The sequence below is a fragment of the Ochotona princeps genome, chromosome 32 (genome assembly GCF_030435755.1).
Source record: "Ochotona princeps isolate mOchPri1 chromosome 32, mOchPri1.hap1, whole genome shotgun sequence".
NCBI lineage: Eukaryota > Metazoa > Chordata > Mammalia > Lagomorpha > Ochotonidae > Ochotona > Ochotona princeps.
Genome location: NC_080863.1, coordinates 11411211 through 11437427, shown reverse-complemented (window position 1 = coordinate 11437427; position 26217 = coordinate 11411211). Strand labels below are relative to the sequence as shown.

The following is a 26217-nucleotide window of genomic DNA, read 5'->3' as shown; positions in this document are numbered from 1 at the left end:
GTGATTTCCAGAAAAACATAGGCTTCCCTTCTCAGTACTGCTCTGACACTGCAGGTCATTCTTTGGTGCAGGCATGGAAGTTTATCCCCACTCTAGAAAACACTCTTCGGAAGATTCTAGAAGTTTTATGTCTTTTTGTCTCACTTCTGTGTCATATCTTAGTACAGCTGTGTCTTAAACATGGTTTGATTGTCTGCATACCCTCTTGCGTTCTCTAGAAACTGCATGTCACCGAGAACTGTGGCGTGAAGAATCAGAGCTGTGTGGAGGGTCAGGCAGGTTAAGAGACCTTCATTCAACATGCAAGATCCCCCAGTTCTCTCTACAATTGATTACATTCACAAAATATTCCCAGGGAGGGCCACAAGGGAACATTAGCCGGTGCATGAAAGACTGACAGATAGCATGGAAATTTTAGACAGACAAGTGGCAGGTGTTGCGTTTAGAATCGTTGCAGGTGGAGTTCCATTGTAGTCATTTTGGGGAGTGATAGCAAGGGGGTCTCAGAGGGGTGGGATCTGTCGCCTTTCCCTGCTTTGTATTTCTCCTGATAATGATGTACCCAACCCAAGCCCACTACACACTCTGGGTCTGACGTATTGTTTCCCTGTCTGTAAATTTCTTCTCTGCTATCCAATGACCTTGGTATTTGTCTCTCTTAGTGTCTCTTATATTTTTCGTGAATGACCTAAGCAACTGTTTTTCAGGTTTGGTAAAGACTGGTTTTAACACTTGGAAGTGTGAGCAAACATTTGTGGTATCTTGAACTTTGTGTCCGTAGTGGTAGTGGTCCCCTCCCGTCTAGTGCAGGTGCATTTTTTCCCAGCAATCCAGTTGGGAACTTATCCCTTACTTTTGTTTCCCACCTTTCTGTTGCCATGATGCTGCTGTTGTTTTAGTTGTATCCAGGACCTGCTCTTCTTAAGCGCTTTGCCCCAAAGCAGCTTTTTCAGGAGTGTCGAGAGTTCTAGAAAACAAGTTTCAGATGAAATGTTTCTTCTTCCACAAGCTTATCTGCGTGTTTACAAACTCAAACAGACACTCGGAAATAGTGCGCTTACAGTAGAAACACGAGTTCACTTGTCACGGCCCCACCATTTCGTAGGATCAGAATTAAATTTAATTTCCAGGAATTCAGTCTCCCAAGACACCTGAGCCACTGCCTCATTTATTCTTCCTTCTGAAAGTCTAATCTGGCCATTGCTCCTTTTAGGCTAAAAGAAAGCTTGACTTCTAGAAACATTTGAAGTCCTCAGTCATGCCTCCAACAGAGCGGAATGAATGGGAAATCAGAACTTAAAATTCTTCCTGTATCTCGACCACGTAACACCAATGAGAAATATATGTTTGCTAGGTGAATGAAAAAGTCAGTCTTTGGTTGACCTTTGGTTTTCTATAAAAGAGCACAATTGCATTTCTGTGGCTGTATTTCTGAGGCAAACTTTTAAACAGAGCTTTTTATTCCCTGCCTGAGTTAGAATAAGTTGAAAATTGGGTTAACTTTAACCACGTGCTCCAATAATACAGAATACTTGTTACGGGGGCCACGAACAAGGAGAGTGAGGATTCCTTAGGGAGTAGTGTGGAGGGGAGAGTTTGAGGGATGTCTCCGCCTGCAGAAGATGATGTTAGGCTATCAGCACTACTGGGCTAATCCCAAAGTGGGGCTCCCACCAGCACCAGCACCAACTCCCTACATGTTTTATTTTTATAATAGTTAGAAAGACAAAGAGAGGCTCCCGTCTGTTGATTCGCAACTCAAATACCCTTAACATCTAGGGATGCAGCAGCCCAAAACTGGGAGCTAAGAATTCAATGCAGGTCTCCCATGCGGCTAACAGAGTCAGCACCTGCTGTTGCCTGAGTTCTGCAGTACCGGAGGATGGAGTCAGGAGCTGGAACCAGCGATAGAACCTCAGCACTCCAACCTTCATTAGTATCGTGGTCCCCCTTCAGGCCAAACACCAGCCCCAGGTTCTCAGTTTTTCGCAGGCCTGAGATTTTACAACTCTTGCAACTGGATAGAGCACAAAAAGTTACAATTTAAATGAGCAAAGAACTTTGTTGCAGATTCACAGTTTAACGATAAAACTGCATAGCAGAGCAAGTAGGTCTCTCAGTAGGACACTCTTCCAGTCCCCAGCCTGTGGCAATGTACACCATGTCCTGTGATATTCCAGAAGAGAAAACCACGAAAGGGACCAGCATCAAACCTGAGACATGAACCCTTCTCAAGATCAAGGGAGCTTTTGTGGAGCATCTTTGCCCAAAGAGAATCGAAACTATTGTTTGCGTTAGAAGCCTAAATTAGAAAAAGGCAGGACGGTCTTGTTTGCAGGAGGAAAAGCAGGCACAAATATCCTGAGGCAGGGAGGCAAGTTTGTAGCCATTGGAAGGTCAGAACAAGAACAGGAAGAAACCGGACCGTGGTGATGAGTGAGGTTTCTGGGGATGTGCCATGTTGCAAATTTGGAGTTCATCCTAAATGTAACAAAAAGCCATTCAAGGAGATTGTTAAGAAACGGAAACAGAACGAATGACGACTGAGTTTAGCAATGTACACCCTGAGTTCTTTGAGAGTTGAAACGGGGGTACTTGAGAATTGGGCTGCAAAAAAATGGGAACAGACTGTGGCTGTGTGGGGCCAACCCTGGTGAGGGTGGTTCTTCCTGCAGCTCACTGTGTGTCTGAAAATCTCTTGGATGTAGTACCCGATACTGGCTGTGTCCACTGTTGCCTGTCTCTTTCTCATTTTGAAAGATTTATTTGTGTGACATGAAAGAGAGAGAAAGGAAGAGACCCTGAGAGGGCTTCCCTCCGCTGGTTCTCTCCCAGAATGGCCACAGCGGCCCAAGCAGACACAGCCCAAAGCCTGCAGCCAAGAGCTTTTTCTAGTTTTTTCCCAGGTGGGTGCGGCGGCCCATTCACTCAAACAATTTTTCACTGCTTTCCTTATCCATTAGCAGAAAGCTGGACTGGAAGTGGAGCAGCTAGGGCACAGATCAGTACCCATATGGAATGCTGGCACTTCAGGCAGAAAACCAGCGGGCTATGCCCCTGCGCCGCCGCCAACCCGAGGTGTTATATATAGCTCTTTGGGCAAGCTCACTCAGTAGAACCATTTTCCTCCTTCCGCATTCATGAATATGCACGTCACTTTGTTCCACTTAGCCAATCATATGAAGAAACAGACAAGCAGAGCCTTTTATCTCCTGGAAGCCACGCCCACTCTCACCTTCAGCTGCAGATAGTTCTTGGGAACAACATCCAGGAGACCTTGATTGTTCTCAAGCTCCTGGACGGACCAAGAAAACAGGAGAAACCAAGGCATATCTTACACCATTTGATACTTTCTAGGCTACTGAATAGGGAAATAAATAAGCATTGAGGCACGGTAGCCTGTTGGAAAAGCGGGAGGATATTGGGTTAAATTCCAGGATTAAGAAGCTACTTTGTTTTGAATGCTAGATCTTGTCTCTTGCTGGGTCAATGTGGGACTTTGGTCCGACTGCTCAAACTCACTGAATTTTAGTTTCTCTGTGGGTCAGACTACATAGTGTAAGCACCTAACGCAGGGACTTTAAATGGGTGTTAAATAAAATTAAGAACACTGGCTTCTGCCTGGAGCCCAGATGAAATGATGGCCAGGGCTGACTGAGCCTAAGGGGAGAGGTGACATTATCGTCATGGCACAAAATGAATTTTCTGGTTTTGTCCTTTTTGTTTGAACAGCGTCTAGACTGCTATGATGCTAAGGGCTCGATGATTCTGTGTTGCCTAAATATATTCATAGTGCATCATGAACTTTAAATGTAACTAATGAGTAACTACCTCATACGCTTCTAATCAGCAGATTCCCGTGGACTGCTTTTCAATCCAGGAGTCCTTTACATAGCTTTGAATTTTATAAAAATGTCAAAGGGTTGATCTGGGTAAATGAGTTTTTCTACGTGCGTTTAAGCAGGTGTATAAAATTCATATAAGAAAACACTACCCTCGCTCATCTTCCTCGCCAAAATTGCAGTTCTGAGCATATGAATGAGGTCCTTAATGAGATTTCAAGATCACTGATTGGCTTAACAGAAAACACATATTTATTCTTACGTAGGCAAAGACGGAGTATCATTGACAAAAGTGATGTACGCATGTATATGGAACTATGCTATAATTGTTAGATCAAAAACCTGGCCTCGCTTAAGTAGACACAGAAAGTTATATCTTTAGGGTTTACACATTTTTAAAGTATTTACTGGTGTAATCTACTTGAAAGAACAACCGAAAGACAAGGGGGCGGGGAGAGACACACCCAGGGAAGTGGCGGGGAGGGAGAGCGAGTTTCCAACACAAGTTCGCTATAGCAGTGTCAACAACAGCCAGAAGTGGGCCAGGCGATAGCCAGGAGCCAGGGACTTCAGCAGTGTGGGAGCAGCAGGGAACCAGCTGTGTGAACCATGCTTTGCTCCCCCCCACCCCCATGCTCTAGCAGGAGGTTGAATCTTTTTTTTTTTTTAAAGATTTATTCATTTTATTATAGCCAGATATACACAGAGGAGGAGAGACAGAGAGGAAGATCTTCCATCCGATGATTCACTCCCCAAGTGAGCTGCAACGGGCCGATGCGCGCCGATCCGAAGCCGGGAACCTGGAACCTCTTCTGGGTCTCCCACACGGGTGCAGTGTCCCAATGCATTGGGCCGTCCTCAACTGCTTTCCCAGGCCACAAGCAGGGAGCTGGATGGGAAGTGGAGCTGCCGGGATTAGAACCGGCGCCCATATGGGATCCCGGTGCGTTCAAGGCGAGGACTTTAGCCGCTAGGCCATGCCGCCGGGCCCGGAGGTTGAATCTTAAGCGTGGAATAGCCAAGCTTTAAAGCAAACACTCTGTTGCGCAAGAGAACTCAAACTTCAGCTTAGCTTGCTACACCACAACTCCCGCCCCCAGGGATTTGCATGTTGCAGAATCTGAATATTCTCCCTGCTGGGGATATTCTCGAAGCGCATCAGAGCTGTCCCTACAGAAAGCAGTGTGTGCGAATATGTCGATTCTATTCCAGCACAGCGTGCTGCAAATTTGGCCGCTAGAAATATCCCAATAGGAAACATCACAGTAAATTTCCACCCTGGGGGTTCAGCAACGGTGCAGATTTTAGCATAGAAGCGTTCAGTGTTTTGTTGTTTGTATTGCCCCCTGTGGAGTCCATGCATTTATTGGCAAGTTCTCCTCATTTTGTCAGTAGATCATGTCCTTAGAAGCACCACTGCTTGCTGTCCCTCTGATGCTGTAAAAAGGATGACATCATTATGAAGATTGACAGGAGTATAGGGTAGAACCATTCTGGGACTGCTTTAGATGAAAGTCTACCAACTGTGAACCTCTCTCACTGTCGCCAAATCATTGAATTTCCTTGTGTCTGCCTTAACCCCCAAGTGATGGATGCTTGGGTTATTCTTTTTATAGAGAAAATTCTCTTTGCTTTGAACTCTTCTCCTTATTCCAAGCAGAGAAGATGAAAAAGTCCCCAAGTTCCAAATTTCCACAAGAGCTACTAACAACCATGTAAATAACCTTTTAAGAAAATAGCCTACCCTTGTATCGTAACAACAACGCTTTTAAAGTAAATCATCCTTGGTTCACAGCTGTCAACTGTCCGTGAGCTTCAGGTAATTAAATTGGAAGATGCTTTATGGGCTGGAAAACTAAAGATCCATGGACCAGAAAGGTCTTAAGCTAATGTGGTTATTGCTCCTTGCGGTATTTGGCTTGATGCATGAAACTGATCATTTTCGAACGTCAGACGCTGCCATTGTTTGTTACTTGCTAGTAAATTTCACTTGAGGCTTTTTTTTTGTGGCTCAGGATGTACTCCTGGTTGTATTTCAACGTTGATTAGGAAAGAAAGGGAAGGGAAAGGAAGGAGGTATTTTAAACATAACACTTAAACCATGGTTGCAAGGGTGATAGAGAGGAAGCTGGGTGCTGTGAACATTAAAAACCAGTGTGTCAGAACGAAGTTCTAGAAGTTTTCAATCTTCTGAAATAGTCCAGTGTTAGTGCAGTTTTGTGGTGAAACAGTGACTTGGAAATTACTTAAAAGGCCTGATGTTTTTGTTTTTATTTCTCGAAGACACCTTCTCGCCCTGTTTAACTGGAGGCATTCTTGGTAATTGTCTTTGCTAGAAGTACTGTATGCTCATAGGCTATACAATCCAGAGACGAAGAAAGGAAAGTTTCTGTGCCAGCATTTAGGACCCATGAAACTCATGTCAGTACTCCGCAACAAGGTACCCCTTAAATATTGTTGGCTAGTGATCCATGCCAGGGTGCGCTTGGGCTGGCATAGCAGCAGGGCACACTGTCATAGCCGCATGGCACATAGGAGTGCCTGTTCAGTCACTGTGAAGTTTTGAAATATCCTTGTTGACTTAAGATGGGATGAAGTTGAGAGTTCCACCCATTGCTCTGTCCATGGGGGTCAACCTGATTCTTGCATATTCGACCTTAATCTTTCCATAGGTGAGTTTCATCTGTCAAGGAAGGTAATAAAGATGGTTTCATTTCCCCTTTCCTTAGCAGGCACCTTTTAGGGGAATTGCCTAGTCCCCTTTTGTCCAACCCTAACTTCAGAATATTATTCTGTGTGGATTATTTTAAGCGCTTATCCCATTAAACCTTTATTTTCTTTGGAAGCCAGCAGGTGTTTGTCAACATTTTTCTTGCTATCTAAAACAGTGTTTGTTCCTTGACAGACTCTGAAATGATCTTGCGTTTCCGAACTGTTATTTTCCTTAACAATGCTTAAATTTTTTATTGTCCTCTCGTGCTTAATTTGAACACAGTCCAGTATAAAAATAACCATATTATTATTAAATATAAATCGGCTAATACATGCCTCTATTTCTACCTCCCTTTTGTAAGGATGTGTTCTTTCTTTGCAGGCTAAAGATTGACATATTCCCCAAGACTTAATCATACATAGCCCATGTAGTGAATGTCATTATAGCTCGGGGACTCTTAAAGTGCCTCATTAATATTACTGACTTATATCTCCACACAACCCAGTGATGTAGGTACTGTTATTTTTGACTTTACCCATTAGCATACCACAGTCCACTTGCCAAACACATGTAGACATAGAAATGGCAGAGCCGGAATTCCAGCTGCAGCAATAGGGCTTTGTTCCTTGGATCCAGTCACCTGTCGCTACTCTCCTCTGTATTGCATGAAAGTTACCTATCTGCAGGTACTTGGTGAACATCAATTGTGCAACCCATGCTATACCTCGTTCCTGATGTTCTATGGTAAATTCGCTCAGGCAGGAGTCACAACCCTGGGATATGAGAAGCATGCTTTATAAAACATTTGGATGTTACCAAAAGCTCAAGGCTGTCCGTGTCTTTGCCAACCCTTGAGTAATTCCAACGACTCTTTTATTCCCCCCGGACAACCTTCTTTCCCCATTTCTGCTTTCTTCATAAATGAAGCTGATGCGGATTCTGGGCCAGTGGCACCATCTGCTAACTGTGCCACCTCTCTAAACCAGTAAGGCTCGGTAACAGAAAGGTTAGTCCCCTAAACCCTGCTTCCATACACGTCTCATTCCCTAGTCTGTTCTCAATGAGCGATTGGTCTGTTCGTCTATCTCCGAGAGAAAGCAAGAACTGCTCTGATCTGCTGGTTCCCCTTCGAAATGCCAGAAGCCAGGAATGACTCCGGGTCTTCCGATGGGATGGGAGGGGCTCGACTGTGCCACCTGCTGCCTCCAAGGGCACAGATGTGGAGAAGTAGAAACAGGCTTGGAGCTTAAACTCAAAACCAGTAACTCCAAAAGGGAAGCAGGACACCTCAACTGGTATCTGCTCCTCCCGGCCAAAGTCCCACCCCTCTTTTGGCCCTTGGTGCTTCCATATGATCCCAAACAGATGACTACATTGAGGTCCAGAATAAATGATTAAGAGCACCATTGCTTCTGTTCTTTCTGCCCCCCTCTTGTTGCATATGTATTTTTTTCGTTGACCACTTTCAAGCTGATGTCATCCAGTAACAAAACAGATTTGAGATGGTTGCAGACAATAGTTTTATTGTCATAAGCTTTAACACTGTGACTATTAATTTGCTTCTCTCTTACTTTGTGCATAGACCAAAAAGCCATGACTGTAACTCTATTGTAAAATTGATTCGTTGTCTTGAGTTTTTTGGAGACATATTTCTGTCATAGAAATATAGAACCATCAAAATAGTAGAATCATAGAACCAGAGTACTCTATTTTCACGTGTGTTATTTCTTTGTGTTGTTTGTTTTTCCAGAACTTCGAGAAACCAAGACTGCTGAGTATTTTAGCTTATCCTCCCTCCCGCTAGACTACAGGATATTACTAATGGATGAAGACCAAGATCGGATATATGTGGGCAGCAAAGACCACATTCTTTCCTTGAATATTAACAATATAAGTCAAGAACCTTTGAGTGTGAGTCCATCAATTTTTTGTATTTTTTTTTTTAGGGCAATGGCACTTTCTAGGTGCGTTTTTCTTTCTTTTTTCAAGATTGATTTTGTTGAATGGCATAGTTACAGAGTGAGAGAGGGAAGAAGAAAGGGAAGGAAGGAGAGAGAGAGAGAGAGAAAGAGAAAGAGAAAGAGAGAGAGAGAGATCTTCCATTTGCTGGTTCACTCCCCAGATGCCCAGAGCTACCAGGACTGGACCAGGCTGAAGCCATGAGCCTGGGTCATCTTCCACAGCCCTCCCCAAGACATCATCAGGGTGATGGATCAGAGCTTGAGGTACCTGGAGAGGGACTGGCTCTGTCCTTTATCATTGCTTACCATTGGCCCCTTTCTTTAAAGATTCAAATGCAACGGGAAATGATGTGAATTTCATGGAAACCAATAGAGAATATTGGCTACCTTTCATGTCAAGTGTGAAGGAAATCCTTAGTTCTTGGACTGAAAATATTTCAAGTTCAGCTTTTGCTTGGCCTAAATTCATAGTTTTGAAATTGTATTTATTTATTTATTTATTTATTTATTTATTTATTTATTTACAATCCCGAAACTGGAGCAAAATACGTCAATGTTTTTGGTGTTTACATATATATGGATATAAAAAAAAGAAAAAGAAGGACATGAAGTATGGAAAGGAAATTAATAGATTACAGAAGATCCACATGTAACTCATGGAAGTTTTCAGAGCAGTCCCCAGAGGCGTGTTTGGCCGAACAAGAGTAACCCCCCAGAGTATTTCTCTTTCTGTTGTACAAGCAGAAAATAAAATCGAGTTTCATTGTGGTGAGGAAGTAAAGGTAGATTCGCTGTGAAATCATTGCACTAAGAGTCTTGCGCGTTTGCCATGTCAACACTGACAAAGTTATGACAACTTAGCAAAAGTTATCGTTAAAGCCACACCTGGTCCAAGGATATAATGATGTAGACTCTTGGATTTTAGCGGCTGCAGTACTGGGGGCCCATTGAATTACTTCAGAAACTCCAGCAACTTTTTAATTAATTAATTCACTCAAGAGAGAAAAAAAAAAAAAAAAAACAGAGGCCTACGATCCACTGTTCTCTTAAATGACTTTGTCTGTGAGGGCCAGGCTGTGCTGGGTGGGAGTTGGAGTCTGGGGACCTAAGCAAGTTCTTCCACATGGAACAGTCCCCACTGCCTCTTGGGGTCTGCTAGGGTCAGGAGGTGGAGCACAGAATAAGAAACCAGACATCCCATGTAGGGATATGAGCAGCTCAACCAGCAGCTTGACTCCTGGGTTAAACATCCCCCCCCATGCTTATAACTGTATTTTCATAGAAAATTTATGAATGACCATGTGTTAAATACTTTGTTAGAAGAAAAACTAATGAAGACATTTAAAAAATAAAAGAAAAACTAATGAAGACATACGGCGTTGTTACAAGTAAACCGAGTATTGAGTTGATAAGTCATTTGAGGCGTAGTTGTAGAAATGCCCGACTCAAGTCGGCTGGGGAAAAATAGGTGACGAGCATTGAGCTGTCATTTATCACAGTGAGATAATGCAACCAACCTTTCTTCTCTTTTCTGGACAGGTTTTCTGGCCAGCGTCTGCAATCAAAGTTGAAGAGTGCAAAATGGCTGGCAAAGATCCCACAGTGAGTGCTAAAGAAAACCCCCCCACACACAACTCTAAATATTTGCTCTTTGAATTCGTGTAATTTGAGTGCAGCCAAGAGTGAGACCGAAGGGGGTGTTAGTTTTTAAAATCCTCAGCTGGACAGATGTTCCAAATATGAAGACAATGAAACTTTTACACCGTAAAGCCTGTAGCTTTGGAATTCCTGACTGGTTAAAAATGCCCCATTTTGCTCTTTTTTTTTTTTTTTAATTTTAATTTCCACACAAGCACACTTTATGATGGATTTCAGTCATTAGCCCCTGCTCCAAGTGGTTCCACCCTGCAGAATTCCCAGCAGGTTGCAGAAATATTGATGATGCGAGGGTCTGTTACAGTTCCCAGGAGACACGTGGCTTTGTTAAAGAAAGATTCTGTGTGAATGGGTACAGGTTTGCTAGTACTTTCCAAAGATAAAAATCAACAGTGATGCAATCGCAGCTTTGTTCGTTAAAAATAACCTCAGAAGCAGCCATCCAGGCAGATAAAAGTATTCATAAATAATCAGTGTGCGGCTCTTGTTCAAATTGTATTCTCTTCGGTGGGATTCCTTATCAAAGAGTCAAGGATGAAATCTGTATCATTTTCTGCAAATGACTGCTTCGGGTTGACAACATGTAGTCTTTCTTAAAATCACAAATAAGCATATGGAGGAAATCTATATTATGTATGATTCACAAAATGAATACCCTGAAGTCTCCATGTCATTTCTTTTATTGCAATGTTTGTTATTTCAAGCCTGAAATCACAAAAAGCAATGTAAGGAAAACAAGGGTTAAAAAACATCCGGCCTTTAGCAAATACTTCGCTCGAGAAATTCCTTTGCTCACTTTTGCTTTCAATTCATCTTTCAAGAATTCAATTACTCAGAATTCAATCATCAGTAAGTACTGATTGAGGACCTCTTATGTATCTGGTGCAGTGCTGGTTGCCACAGACCACTCTGCCCCCAAAATAGACACAGTTCTGACTCCAATCAATCTGATTATCTTGTTGGAAAAGTCAAGCTTAATCAAATGAGCCTGGAAATGCATACTAATGAAGGACTGAGATGCAATATGGAGGCTGGGTGGAAATGAAATTTGATTCTCCTTGATCATTCCACATGTCATGTTGCTGCAGGTTGGGCTTAAGGGAGGATAACAGAAGAATCCAGGGAACCTAGAATCTGGGGTCTCACTGGAAAGTTCCTGGCCAGAAAGCTTACCAGGAGTGAGTAAGCTCTGTGCTTCACAGTATATTCTCTAAGGAGCAACTTGCACGATTATAAGGGATTTGCTGGACCACTATATAGAGGGTAAAATCTAGAAAAAAAATGCGGAAGAAACAGTTGAAAGTGTTCGCGATGAAAACTTTTTATGAAATCCATCTTAGAAGGAAGTGTCATTTGAAGAATGATGTCTTGCCCTTAGGTGAGTGACATCCATGTGGGTGCATTACAGTAGATGGTTCATTGCCTAATGACGACTGTTCCCCAGCAATGATGTCTTGCCTTTCAACACCATAACACGTGGTGACTGCCTTATTAAATTTGATTGTCCTTTGTTCAAGAAACATTCGCATCTCCTATTCAAAGAAGCCGCCCCAGGGAGAATAGAGGACCTTCTCCTATAATTTTGATTTTCGCAAATTTTACTAACTGTCTGAGGAATCTTAGTTAAGCTATCTGGTTCTTTGTTTTTTCCTTTGGTGAAATGAGATGCTTTCTGGCTTGCTGTCTGCTTATGTCAAATAATGACATAAAATCTTCAGTCATTTGGCATCCTGTATATCATTGGTGGACATCTTTAAATTCTTCTCCGTGCTATATGCAGAAGAGTAACAAGGGAAGAGCTCTGTTTGCATTTCAAAATTTTTTTTAATAAAATAATGTACTTGTTTATTTGAAAGCGAGAGAGAAGTTCCATGCCCTGGTTCAACTGCCAAATGTCTGCGATAATGGATTAGACCAGGCCAAATCCAGGGGCTCCATTGCCATTGCAATTGCCCTCATGAGCTAAGCTGTATGTACACAATTTATATACAGATGGTACTGTTTTGATTAATTCTCTAAATAGATTGAATTTAAGCACAGCACTTGCTGTCAAAAATGGCTAATGATATTCAGTTTAATGAATGTATTAGTACAGGAAATTATTGAAACATTAAGCAGGATCAAGTCTGCTTAGGCTTAATTAAGTGCATGTACGCATCATCAACCTTGATTTATTAATCACAGAACATTATTTTACCTAATTCTATGGCCATGCAATAGGAAGCTACTGAAAAATATATTTTCCTATTAGAATAACTTCATTAAATATCTTGATTTGTTTTCCAGACCAAAAATGTAGAGAAAAAAAACCTGGTCCTTTTTTTTATTGCTTGATATGCCCATGACCGTGAGGAATTAATATTATTATAAACTTGTTTTGCTCTGGGACATATGTACATATATATTATTTGTATGTAAATATTTGTAATATTTGTTGTTTGAATGCAGAATTACAGGGAAAAATACACAGGGGAGGGGATAGACAGAGAGAGAGGGAATAGACAGAGAGAAAAAGAGTGAGATATCTTCCATTGCTGGTTCATCCCCCAGGTGCCCATAGCAGCCACAATGAGGCAAGATCAAAACCAGTAAGCACAGACTAGGTCCTCCCTGTGGGTGGAGGACCCGATTGCCTGGACCATCATCCTTTCCTTGGCAGTCATGAGAAGCAAGCTAGATTAGAAGCTCAGAGTAGCTAGGACTGGGGCGAGGTACTTTCCTGTGTGGGAGAGTCCCAAGGAGTCACTTCATCCAGCGCCCCACAAAGCTCATCACACCATAGTTATCTTTGTGCAGGTTCAGTGCACAAGTTCTTGAAGGCCTTGGCCGAGCACCTAGAGAGTAGGAGAGATGCTCTAATTAGGTCTTTAGTTATGGAAACCCAGCCTGTCCTGTGTCTGGGTTCCCTTAACTATGAAGTGTGCCCAATCCTTGAGCTCCCTTGTGGGTAGATAAGAGGATTAACATGGTACTGTTTGTAGAGAGCTTAGAACAGGCCATAACACCCAACACCATATCAACCGATAAGTCAGTGGCTCTCCACAATTGAAGGTCTATTTGTGCAGGATTTCAGCTCCCCATGTACACATAAAATCAAATGTTGTTACATTTTGTGTAACATGCACAGCTTTAGTTTTATTACGATTGTTGAAGGGGAATGTACCATGAACAGGAAACACCACGGGTGTTAATTTCCCCTGAAGATCCCAAGTTTCCCTTCTTTCCCCAGGCCTCCTAAGGATTTCTGCTACTGTCAGGACTAGTACTAAGCTCTGTGTGGAATGAACTCCCTGTCTGCCTCACACGATTTCTCAGGGACAGTTCTGGGGGCTTGTTAGAGGCCAGCTGCTTTTCAATCCCAGGTAGACCACACATAACAAAGATGACCATTGCTGTTAGGCAGACAAGAAAGCCTGAAACCCAAGAAGACTAAGTCATTCTTCAGTTCCAGTCACAAACAAAAGAAGAAACCAGGGTGTGAAATCAGGTTGTCCTGTTCTGAATCCTTATACTTACCCCATACTCTCTATAGTACCATCCCCCTGCGCTTCTGAAGACTCCCAGTATGATGACAGACCGGCTCTAATTGCCCCTGTGGTTTCCTCTCATAGTCATCTTCCAGCTCCCAGAGGCAGTGTTCCCCTAGGGAAGCTTGTAGTCCTTATGCCCTGTCATTTTACTCATGCTCTGCTTTCTATTGGAATGTTTTTTCTTTTTCAATGTGCTTTTGAATGTCCAGATCTCTAGCTAATTCTGCAAGGCTCGGCTCCAGCAACCTTCCCTCAAGCCTTTCTATTCAGGTCGGCGTCACTGGCTCGCTTCTCTTTTCTTCCATAGCACGCTGAGCAAACATGGATCTGTCTAGCCTCAAACGTGGCATGCCCTCATGGCCTTTCCCTTCTCTGAAAGCAGCGGTTGGATACGTTTAGTCCAATGTTGCCAGCACCCTTTAGTGCTTTACCTAGAATGAGTTGAGTAAATATTTGCCATATGGCATTGACTGAATTGTAATGGCCTAGGGTAAATGGCATGTGGACAGAAACAGAGAATAACACAACGGAAATGGGAAGGACCGAGATAATGACTTCTAATAATTAACTCAACTGGATGAATTTTGTCCCATGTGTATTCTTGTGTGGGAGCAGGTGTGGGAAAGGGAGCTAAGTGTGAAACATGCTGGGGATCTGTTAATTGCCAGTGAACTTCCTCTAGAAAAGTTACATGGTGGAAAGTGACCATGGTTCAAGACCCAGTCAGTTATTTCTTAAATCCACAGCTCTGGGATTCATTTTTGTTTTAAATCACTAAATGGAATGCTGCATATTAAACTAGGGCATTGCTATCAATGTTAATAACCATTAAGAACTATACTTATGTAAATATGAATAATTTTTATAGTACCAGCCATGAACTCTTCACCAAATGACAGATTGTAACGTCACTACAAGTACAAGATTCAACATTAGACAAATACATATCTGTAAATCTGTTTTTAGCTTCTACCTGTGGGGACTTGAATCTAAGCTGTATTTTACTCAACAGAAGCTAAGCTTTGAAAAATTCAATGTATGCATGTAAAATGTCGAAGTAACATTTCCAAGTTGTTCAGTAAATGCCATCTATCAGTTGGCATCCAAACCTCCTTGGAGATAAAATACATACATTTCTATTTTGATGTCTGGCACATACTAAACCCAAAACAATTTAGGCATAGTAAGTTGATGTATGTAGAAGGAATGAGTTTTAAGTGTATTGGGGATAAAGAAAAGATGTTATTCATGCCTTTGACTTACAAATGTCAGTAGTTTGTGACAGTCAATGGTCTACAACATCCAGGATGAGACAGACCTAACCTGTCATTCATACAATTGAGTTGGGTCGGTGGCTTATGAAAAAAATATTTTATACACATGCCCAGGAGAACTAAAGTGTGAAAAAATAAATACAGGCTTTATAGCTGACAGATTGCCTTCACATAGACACAGCAGCCTTCACTCACGCCTCTCATCTGTTGCTATGTTCCCAAGTACCCCTGTCAACAGGTGTCAAGGCACAATGCCAAGGTATGCATTTGACAGAAACCCTTAATGTCTTCACACAAAAATAAAGCGTTCAGTCTGCTACTTAAGGATTCATTTCTGCGACAACAGCGTTAATGATTGCTTCTTTGATCATACAAACCTAGAATAGGAACATCTGTGAAAATTCTCTTGTGGTCAGTGACGCTAATGTGTGTTGGCAGGTAAATAACGAATGGAAACGGAAAAGGATGGAAATCCTGAAATGCCACGGACTTTTAGGGAAAGTGAACTTCTAGCCATGTTGGTTTGTTTCTCCTATTCCAGTAGTAGAAAACAATGTGAATGCATTAGGGAAGAACTACCTGGGGTAGGAAATTAGTCACAACTGTTCTTTGACCACCAGTAAAAAAAACAGCTACTGGTGGTTTTTAATAGATTTCTGTACGATCTTTTATAAAACGATATGTTCTGTCTCTGATGATGAAGTTACTGTATAAATATTCCTTGAGAGAAAAGCGACTTTGGGAAAGGAATATCAGTCAGTCGTGGGCTTGGTTCATTTGTAATCAGCGAAGGACTGTGAGTCAGACAAGCAGAACATTCGATGATTGATTTGGTTACAAGGTCGTTCTGTGTTCCTGCCAGGTCACGGTCAGTTTAGCATTACACTAATCGTTTTATATTTCAATGAGCGAATCAATGATAGCCTTGCCTCACAAGTAAGTAAAATATTGAAATTTGATTAGGTGAGATCATTTTATTTGCTACCTGGGGTAGACACCCTTTCCGCTGGAATAAATCAGTCAATGAGCCATGTGGTTCATTTAATAATCCCTCCAAATATATCTCCCAACAATAACCATTTTAAAAAGCACACACAAAAGATATGTATCAAAGTATCATTAAATGATTCTTGCTTTAAATTGACATGTATTCATTTGATAGATGTGTTAAAAATGTTTTAGCGGAAATAGCAGGACCCGGGCCCCAGAGAAACTTTGCTCCACTGAGCTCTGTGGAAACAGAAATGTTTGCATGTTTCATCTACTGAGAGTGCCCAAAACACCTGACTGTAAAGTGACGTATGTTGCGTACCTAATAAACATCTGTTGAGTGACCATCTTTTTAACACTCCACAACTCTTCCTGAATTATCGTTTTCCTTATTTGCACCCAACCAAAGATGCAGGTTTGGTTTGGTGCATCCCCAAGCACCAAAGGTTTCTTTCCCTTTTGAGGCACACGCGGAGATTCTCAGAGACATGGAATCTTCTAGACTTGATGCCACGTCACTGTTATCTAGCAAAATGTCCTCTCACAGCACGACGTAGTAACTGACCATTTCCTCCTGGGTTCTTTCAGCACGGCTGTGGGAACTTCGTACGTGTCATTCAGACGTTCAACCGCACGCACCTGTACGTCTGTGGGAGTGGCGCCTTCAGCCCCGTCTGCACGTATTTAAACAGAGGGAGGAGGTCTGAGGTAAGTGTAACACATTCAGGCTCTGAGTTTTGACGCAAGGGTCAAAGGTGACAAACATTGCATTTGAGAGAAAGACTTACACACATCATCAATGTCTATAGAATGTTCATGGGCCTTGTTAGCTCAAAGTTTGGATTCTGTGTGCCAGGTTCCTGTTTGTTTTGTCTCCGCTGATCATCTCTTCCAGTGTAGGCAATATTGTAGTATGAACTTGACTTCTCCGATCTATCATAAGTAGATCTACTGAGAGCGATTTTTAAAAAGTTTTCATATCAGTAAACCTGTTTGAGACCTAACGCTGTAATATCTGTACAAAGCAAGATGCTGGGAAGAGCTTTATGTAATGAATAAATCATGTTTCTTACTTTATATCATGAACAAGTCATTATCTTAGATAGCCTGGCGCCACCCTACATTAGGGCTACTGTAGCCTCATTTGCACGTGAATTAAAATGATAAGGCATATTGTTTGCCAAAGACTAGACAAACAGAACGCTAATCCACAGCCAAATAAAAGCTGGTTGGAGTTCAACTGTGGTGTTTAACCCTTTGTTTATCGTCCCTATGCACAGCTGCTGGGTAAGGAAACCACGTGTTAGACCAAGAGCTTTTTTCTCATGCCTCTGGTCAGACGTGTCTTACTTGATGTGGTTATTTTAAAAACTGGATTATTTCAAACGATCTCTGTTTACTTCCATTGTGCAGCGTAAGTCCACAAGTCTGCCCCGCTGGGACATAATTCAATCTTGGAGGGTAGAGTTGTGCAGATGAAATGATATTCATAAACCTCAGAGAGTTTATTTTCTTTTACCAAAATGAATATATTCTACCACGAATGCAAGTGAACAGTGATTCTCCCTATGCCTTCATGATTAAATTGATATTATTTCAGACATGCAATTTACACTTGTATACCTTCTAATGATTGCAAAGTCATTGAAAAATAACCAAGCAATTATCATTTGACCCCACAATGAGGCGTTTCCAAAAGGGGTTTCGAAAGCTATGTTACAGTAAGATGCTTAAAGGAGAAGAAAGTTAGACTTTTTGGAAGAATACAGATGGCCACATTGAACTTAATCATTAGAACCACATGCCTGCGATCAATTGATTAAATAAACTATTGCCTCGGATGTCCTCAGGCTGTCAGACACTCCCCTGATGTCTGTGAAACCACTGTACACGCCAACAATAGCGTAGCAGTTTTCAGAGCATAGATTTCAAATAAAATCATTTCCCCGTGTACAAATTACCCACAATGCACTTGAATCCTTCATTGGAAAGTCTATCAAAAAAGTAATCACCTTGGGAAAACCAGCATGGAGAACATTTTAATCACCTGGCTAAAGAGAAACCATGTTGGTCTCCAAAATACATCATTTCAAAGAGTGAAGCATTAATTAGTTAGTTTCTTACATAACAGGTGATCATCTTAACAGCCAATTTAAATATGAAAAGAATTACGAATTTTAAGCTTTGTGTGGCTTCTTTCATAGTCAACTCCAATTCCAGAGTTCGACTATAACATCAAACTTAAGGGTCTGTACTGCACCCGCTGATGTTATATAAAGGTCTACTTCAATACGGTGACTAGATGATCAATGAAGTTTGATGTTGAGAGCGAATCCCTCTTCTTCAGCATCAGTACTATTGCTTTGGGGAATGATGTGAGCTAGCAGTCCCTGCTACTAATGAGGACATGTTTATAATTAAGACATGCCATATTTCAAAGATGGAGTGGTGTGGGAGTGAACCAGTTTAAGCTGGAATGATCGTTATCATTCCATTGAATTTCTCGAGTGTTACCTTCCATTTTGCTTCCATCGGTCTTCATGGACCCTCATGGGTTCTCAGCGCATGGTTTTCGAGGTTGCTTCATTTTGGAGCATCACACGCCTTCATTACATATCCTCTTTGTTCTGTTCATTTGCAAGGTGGACCTGGAAGATTCCTGAAGCATTTGCATAGTGCTCATTCACAACAGTCTAGACTCCTTTCTGCATCACGATCCGGTCATGATCCTTGTGCCACTGTCCTACCTCTCTCTGTCTTTTGTTCCTGGAAATGAGCACATCAACCTGGGGCATGAGATTCTTTTGTATGGGACCTTGGCTGACGGTCTTGCAATGAGACCCTTGTCCAAAGTCCCTGGATTTGATGCTCCGGGATCCTGCCAATGAAAGCCCTGGAAGGCAGAAGTGATGGCTCCAATACTTGAATCCCTTCCACTCCTGGGGGACATCTGGATTGAATTTCTGTCTCCTGGCTTCAACCCCTCGAAATACCATGTCCCAAATACCATGGCATTTAGGGCATGAACCAGCAGGTGGGAAGTCTTCCGCTCCCTTTTGAACTAATTATACGATTTCTTTTTTTCCATTGCAAAGTCAAATATACACAGAGGGAAAAAAAAAAAGCGAGAAATTTTGCAGCCACTTTTGGAATATTACTGCCTCTGTTGTCTGGTTGATTTGTTAGGTATCTCTCTAACATCTTTTTCAGTAGGACACTTTTCCAGCCACACTGTCCTTTATCAGGTAGTTGTCTGTACCTGACCAATAGTACCACGATAACTCAGGGCACCCCAGGCACCCAGAGTAGCAGCCCTTTTGCTTTTGAGGTGTATCCGTCACTGAACTCCAAGTTTTCCTAATCTCGCAGAAAAATACAGCGCATTTTCCTCATCGATGAAGTTCTTTGAGCAATAGCTTCCATCCCTACTTTGTGAACTTGATGTCTTCGCCCCAGAATTTGGCTTTCAATTATTCCAGCTTAGAAATACGATTGTTTTCTTTCTTTCAAGTCATCTTGATTTCATGACTCTTTCCAATTCTTATTCTTTCTCTTTTTTCACTTCAACACAGAGCGTTTCTGGTAGCTGTGTTTCCAGCGTCCATGTTCTTACTCTCTGTGTTTGTTAGATCTGTCTTATCTAACTTTCGCTCCTACATATTAACCAAGACTGTGTATGGAATGGTTAAGTTGCCTTGGTAACCAACTTGAATACCTCAATCAGTATCTCTTATCTTAGATCCCTCTATAGCACTGAGCACTGTTGGCCATGCCCTGTGCTTGTCAGTACCTCTACTGATATCTTAAAACATTTTGTTTTTGCTTTTTTCTCCCTCCCAATTTCCCAGCACTGTTGACAATTTGTTAATTTGAGCTTACTGCCTTCTAGAGTTGTCGTGAAGTGTTATGGTGAAAATCTTCATTCAGAGATACATTGTATGACACATTGACCGATCAAGTACATAGTTGAACATAAGCCCGGATAAAATGATCTGCTGCTCATTAAAGTACTAGAAGGACCCTAAAGGTTTACTTGGGCAGAGAACTGAATAAGCACAGAACGGCTGTAACTAAAACTGGGGACCAGCTGGAGGAAAACAGACTTGCAAACGAAACATGAAAGAGTCAGACACGGAGATAGAGGGGGGAGAAAAAAGTTGTTGTTTATTTCTGAGGATAAAAACAGTCATTTTGGAAAGACTGCCATGGTTGCCAATTTCGGAATGCTATTAAGATTCCAAGTAAGATGAAGTCTAAAAAAATAAGCACTGAATTGGGCACCAGGATTTTCAAGAAAGATCTTATCAAAACGTGTTGCAAGAGAGCAGCTGAGGTTGAATGCCCAATGGAAATAAATTGAAACTAGAATGAAAAGTCATAAGGAGCAATGAATATTTATGAATGTCTTTGAGAAATATGACAGTGGTAGCGATGTGTGGAAGCAGAAAGGATAAATTGATGGGGTACAAAGGAAACTTATTTTAAAAAAAGAATAAAAGAAAGTATAGAGTGTTTGAGAAGTCTAAAAAGGAGTGGTTGAATAATTGTCCTCAGAGCACAGATATAACCCTTCTTGCAGGTGAGCGCATGTATTTGCACATATGCATATGTATGTATGCTAATTATGTATTTGTTAGGAGTTGAAGACATGTCATCTAAGGGTTTTATTTTTCTACAATGTAGGTGGCAGTAAATGAGGTGAGAATATCAGGAGATAAGACAAAGTAAGATTTGATGGTAGTGGCAAAAGGTTAAGACTGTTGAAATTATTTATACATGTATTTATTTAATTACTTGTTTATTTGTAAGACAGAAGCACACACACACACACACACACAGGGAGAGAGAAGGAGTGTGCTAGATCACTCACCAGATGCCTCCCATTCGCCAGGGCTGGATCAGGTTGAAGCTGGGAGGCAGACATCCGCACAGAGGGCAGGTGGCAGGGATGCTAATGGCTGAATACCACCTGCTGTCTCCTGGGGCGCTGGAATCAGGCACACAGCCAGGATCCAGACTTGGGCATGCTAGTATGTGGAGTTGGCATTCTGACCAGTGTCTTATTTGCCAGGCTAAAGACCCATACCAGGGTTTGAAAGAGTTGACAGTCAGGAAGAGAATAACAGATCATTTGTAGAAATTTCTCAGGCTAGAGTACTACCCTTGTCTTTAAGCCCCGTCATTCCTTAAGGGTTCATAGCTGTCCTGCGATGTGTCAACCTCAGTACTTGTTTAACGATACTGATCTAGCTGCATTTTTTTTTTCCAGGCAGCCAAATCTCTACAATCGTCTTTGTTTTCTCCATCTTCCTGAACTAGAACCAATTTCTTGACAAGGACAGGCTCTGTTGATTTTCATGATAGAATCTCTTTCATCTTGGCTGTTGTCATGAACACCGAGGTGCTGGCACATCAAGTTAGGACTTTTCTCACTTAATGCAACCTACAAAAGGAACTATCACTCTCTTTTAAATATCGAAATTGCTTTTAGTGATTTTCTGTAAGAAAACTTACACATTTGCACCTGCAGACAACCCCTCTTGCTAAGAAAATGCTGATCACCGTATTTCACATTATACCCAGTTCCATCACACTCTGTCTGCTTTCCCGTTTCTGTCTGATTTTTCTCAAAGAACCGAACGTCCTCTAGCATATTCTTAATTTGACTTGACCTCTTTGTTTTCTGTCTTCCTCATTAGCACATATTATTTGAGGATGAAAACAGTCACATATTTTCTGTACTGTCTAGACAGTATCTGACCTCTGATGAATACTCTAAATTTATGGGACGTGGATGGGGAAATGCTACAGTTTAATCTAAGTTATGACATTTCTTGTTGAATCCTGTGTAATACTTTACACAACAAAAGTAAAGAGTTACACTGATTTATTTTCAGAATGTCCTAATTATTTTGGAAATAGAATCCTCTGAGATATTGTTCTTCTGTGGACAGTAGCCAGCACCTCTAGTCCATGTTTATAATTTTCATTGATTTAGTCAATGTTGATTTGGAGAGAGCTCCTTTTTCTCTTGGTTACCTGTAAGGGGATTCTAATAGGGTGAGAGCTGGGCCTGCTGAAGTTAGCTCCTAGTTTCCAGATAATTCTTTTGAAATGGGATGCATGCCCTAATAAAGTATCTGCAGAGAGGCTGGGCAAGCAGACGCGTACTGTTTTTGAGGCATACTCTTCGTTCACTAAGGAATTGTTCACATTTGTCCTTGTTGATCCTGGTTTACATTTTGTCTGTGGTAAAGGATCAAGTCTTCGTGATCGACTCCAAGTGCGAATCCGGGAAAGGACGCTGCTCCTTCAACCCCAGCGTGAACACGGTGTCTGTGATGATCAGTGAGTACAGGGAAGGGAGGTGCAAAGCCCGTGGGAACAAATAAAAGTAACACAGCACGCTGAGACCATGGTGGGTGACTGCGGGCCGACACCGCATGGCTCAGTCATTGGAGGAATCAGGAGAGATGCCAACTAGGGAACCAAATTTCTCATTTTGAAGAATTCTGGACTAGATGATGTACGTGTCAGTTCTCCCATTCTTGGCATTTGTTGAGCGTTTGAAAAAGCATGTACATAGCATATATTGATACATCTATATGTATATCTAACCTATGCAACAAAATAAAGTAGTTTGAAGTGTTCTAGGTAACTATTGGTCAGTCTGTTATAGCTACTGTGCCTCTTTTTTAATCTAGCATTTGTACATTTCAAGTTCATGTGTTTGCCGACTGCTTCCTCTGTGGAGTTTCTACCAGTGATCGTGTTAAAAGAAGACAATGATAAATAATCTTTTGGCATTTTCTTACTTTTGGTAAAATGCTAGGCAAGCACCAAGCCCAATTGGTTCACATAATGTGGTGAAACAATTCATTTTTCAACTTCTGTCACTGTTGGACTTTCTGTGTCTCACTTGGAAAAGAAAAATATTCTCTTTTGGTTCATTAAGACATTTGAGAATATATCCGAGTTGACTGGTTCCTTCTGGGGAAGGAAGCATGGATTTCAGTGTGTTCAGTGTGTACTGGAGGTTTCTTCTTTGGCTTTCTGTATGTGTGGCCAGTAGGTAAATTTCCTTCTTTAACAATAAAAAGGGTAAAAGAAAAATGTTGTGCTTAGAATTCTTGCTTAATTCATTTATGTAGGTGACTTATCTTTCTTATATCTGAAAACTGAGTCAAGATAGGTTCCCCTGGTGCTGACCAGGTCTGAGGTTATGTGTCATGCAGTGCGTCATTGTACGTAAGAGCAGCCAGATGGGGCAACATAGAGCCAGAGGACCACCATTAGGGAAAAAAATTCACGTAAAATGGAGAACACAAGCTATTTCATTTGGTCTGATACAGTCTATTCAGAGATATTTCTGAATGTTTTGAATAAAGCAGAGTTTTTGCAAAGTCACTGTTTCCATTTCTTTTGAATAAATACTATGGATATGACCTTCAAATATCTCTTAACACAACCATGCCAAAGTGTAATTTTATTGGATGTTGTGTAAAATGAAAGGGGTTAGAACAAGATATATTTTCTAACTTGAACTGTCGCATTGTTTTTAATATTTGTGGTCTTAGAGAATTAGATTTGTTTACACAATGGGAGTTAAAAATTGACGTTCTTGATTTTTTTTCTCAAGGACCTTTGATTCGAATTGCTGCTGTAATCCTATGCTGAGTTTTGATATTTTGCTTAACACTTGCAATTTGCATATCAAAGTCTTAGAGCAATTTTGTTAACAGGAAAACTTCAAAACGTTGCAAACTTATGACATTTATTATTGGCTGCGGTTTTATTTTATTTTATTCAGTTGATTGTTTTTCTAACTGCTTGTCCAACAATTTCTTGATGCACTCGTTTTACCATGTCATAGTACTTTATCATCTACTGACATAGATTGGCTAAAATACTTACAGTTATCAAATGTGAAGAACCCTGGGAATGAAAAGAATTCTCAGCTTCATAACGTACTGATGCCATCTAACTCATTGAACAATTTAGCATTCTTTTCTAAATTTAGTCCTTGTTGTAGGAGACCGAGAAAAACAGTTGCTGCCTTTTAAAGAAACTGTCATAAAAATCGTGGGGGCATTTCTAATTATTGAAAGTAAAACTGGCCTCGCGAGGTTAAATTAAAGTGAAAAAGCATGGTTTTAACTTTGCCTAATACCTTGTAAAGAAATTCTGATGAAAATTTCCTTCTCAAATAAAACTCTTCCTGAATGATTAAACGTGTGCTTTTGGTGGCAACTTCTAAGATTCTTCTAAAATCACTCTTTAAGATAATAGCATACACCGATAAAAACTAGTGTGTCTCTTACAAGACAACTCACAAGTGACATTCAATCATGAGATTTTTATAACATAGCTGAACGTGTGATATGTGATAGAAACAAAATTGTCATGTCTACTACCAGTATATTTTTCCTCTTCCTTGTTAGAAATATATTTGACCATGAATGACTCTACAATGTGTTGAACAGTATGAATATAAATGTGTAGCCTTATGGTTATTGTTAGAAAGTCATCATGGCGCCATGGCAAAAAATACTGTGTAGATAGAATTCAAAACCCTTGACAAGAGTTTTAAAGAAGCCAGCTTCCTCAAGGATGCCTTCATGCCCATTTTGTTTTCTTCCTATCATCTAGTGCCCTGGGTTCCGAACCCCTTCTAGGAGGGTGATCTGGGCGACACCAGGCTGCTTCCCCAGCTCCCTGACGGGTAGGGGCTCGATTCATAACCGGAGCAGCACATACAAAAAGGATGCTATTCTTCATTCCAGCCTAGGCAGATTGTGCTCCTTGTTACTCAACAGTGAGCCAGGGATGCTTCAGAAAGCCTGCCAAGTGGCCTCCATTGGCACGGAGCCACAGAGTGTTCCTGGAGCATCAGTCAGGCAGCCCAGAGCTACTTGACAGTTCAATGGGCTGCAAGAGCCCATCAGTTCTGTTGTTTTGAAATAGGTACCTAGCTGCTATTTCATACTCATGGGCTATGTTACATTATTTCTTACCAATTCAATGCTTATGACGCCTTACAAGAATTAACATAACAGGGAGTTTATAGGGGAATAGATACTGTGATCCATCCATTGTCTACGGACAATGAAGCTAAAATAGATTTTGATGCAAGAGATTTTTGAAATTCACTTTCTTTTCCATACTCTGAAATTTCCACAGACTTTTTGAAGGCTCTTTGGTATGCAGGTTGCCGTATCTGAAATAACTGTGGATTATCATAATTCATTCAGATTTGTAACATGTTTTCTCCCCTGTCACTACACACAAACCAATCAAACACCCTAAGACCTGTTTTCTGTGTGAAATTACCAGTCTTCTTCAAGTACTTAATTATAATAAGTGTCAGTTTTTATATAATGTGTATCAGAAATAGCAGTATGCGCAAGGTAACGATGATTTTAGTAAATAAGCACTAGGCAAACCAGAAGACTTGGTTTCTAATTTTGGAAGTTACTAAAAATTGAGAATCAGCTTTAAATCCCTTAAAAACCCACATCTTAATCTTCTCATCAGAATTGAATGCCAGTCCCTAAAGTTCCCATCCCATTTTAAAACTCAGTCGTATTACCAAATGGATTCAACATAGCAATTTTTATTATTAGTGTTTCATGTTGTGAAGACCACATGAAAATTGTCAAAAATGCTATTCATCATTGAAAGACTGGGTGGCATTGTGGCACCACGGGCTAACCCTCTGCCTGCGATCCCAGCTTCCCTTTCGAGTGCTGGTACAAGTCCATACTGTTCCGTGTCCATTCTAGTTCCCTACTAAGGCTTCTCTCCTGGGAAAGCAGTTGAATATGGCCCAAATGTTGGACCTCTGTCACCCACTTGGGAGACTGGGATGAAGTTTCTGGCTTCTGGCTTTGGCCTCACCCAACACCAGCCTTATATCCATTTGAGAGTCAACCAACAGACTGAAGATTTTTCTCTTTCTGTTTTTATATCTCCCTCTGTCATTCTCTCATTCAAATAAATAAGTAAATCTTAAAAAAAATGCTGAAAGACTTACTACTTCAAACTATACTCCTATATAAATTGATACTTAAGAATGTTTGTGGGAAAATGAAGTAAGAATCTTTGTATAATTTGCAAGCATGATTTGAAATGCATGTAGCTTTTCATAAGGTATATTTTCATGTTCTTTTGGAAGGCCTCTTATTCTGCATTAAACTCAGACATTATTCAGCAAAACAAGTGTATCGTTTAATTGCATTTTCCACCAACATT

General features: G+C 41.1%; 1 protein-coding gene across 1 annotated transcript in view; it reads left to right on the top strand.

Annotated features, from left to right (window-relative positions):
- SEMA3C (semaphorin 3C) overlaps window positions 1-26217 on the top strand; it is a 141783-nt gene that overhangs the window by 67590 nt on the left and 47976 nt on the right. Inside the window, exons 2-5 of the mRNA XM_058657423.1 lie at window positions 8306-8466; window positions 10056-10118; window positions 16555-16674; window positions 22224-22314. Of these exons, the coding sequence (XP_058513406.1) occupies window positions 8306-8466; window positions 10056-10118; window positions 16555-16674; window positions 22224-22314 (435 nt within the window). The remainder of the gene's footprint in view (window positions 1-8305; window positions 8467-10055; window positions 10119-16554; window positions 16675-22223; window positions 22315-26217) is intronic.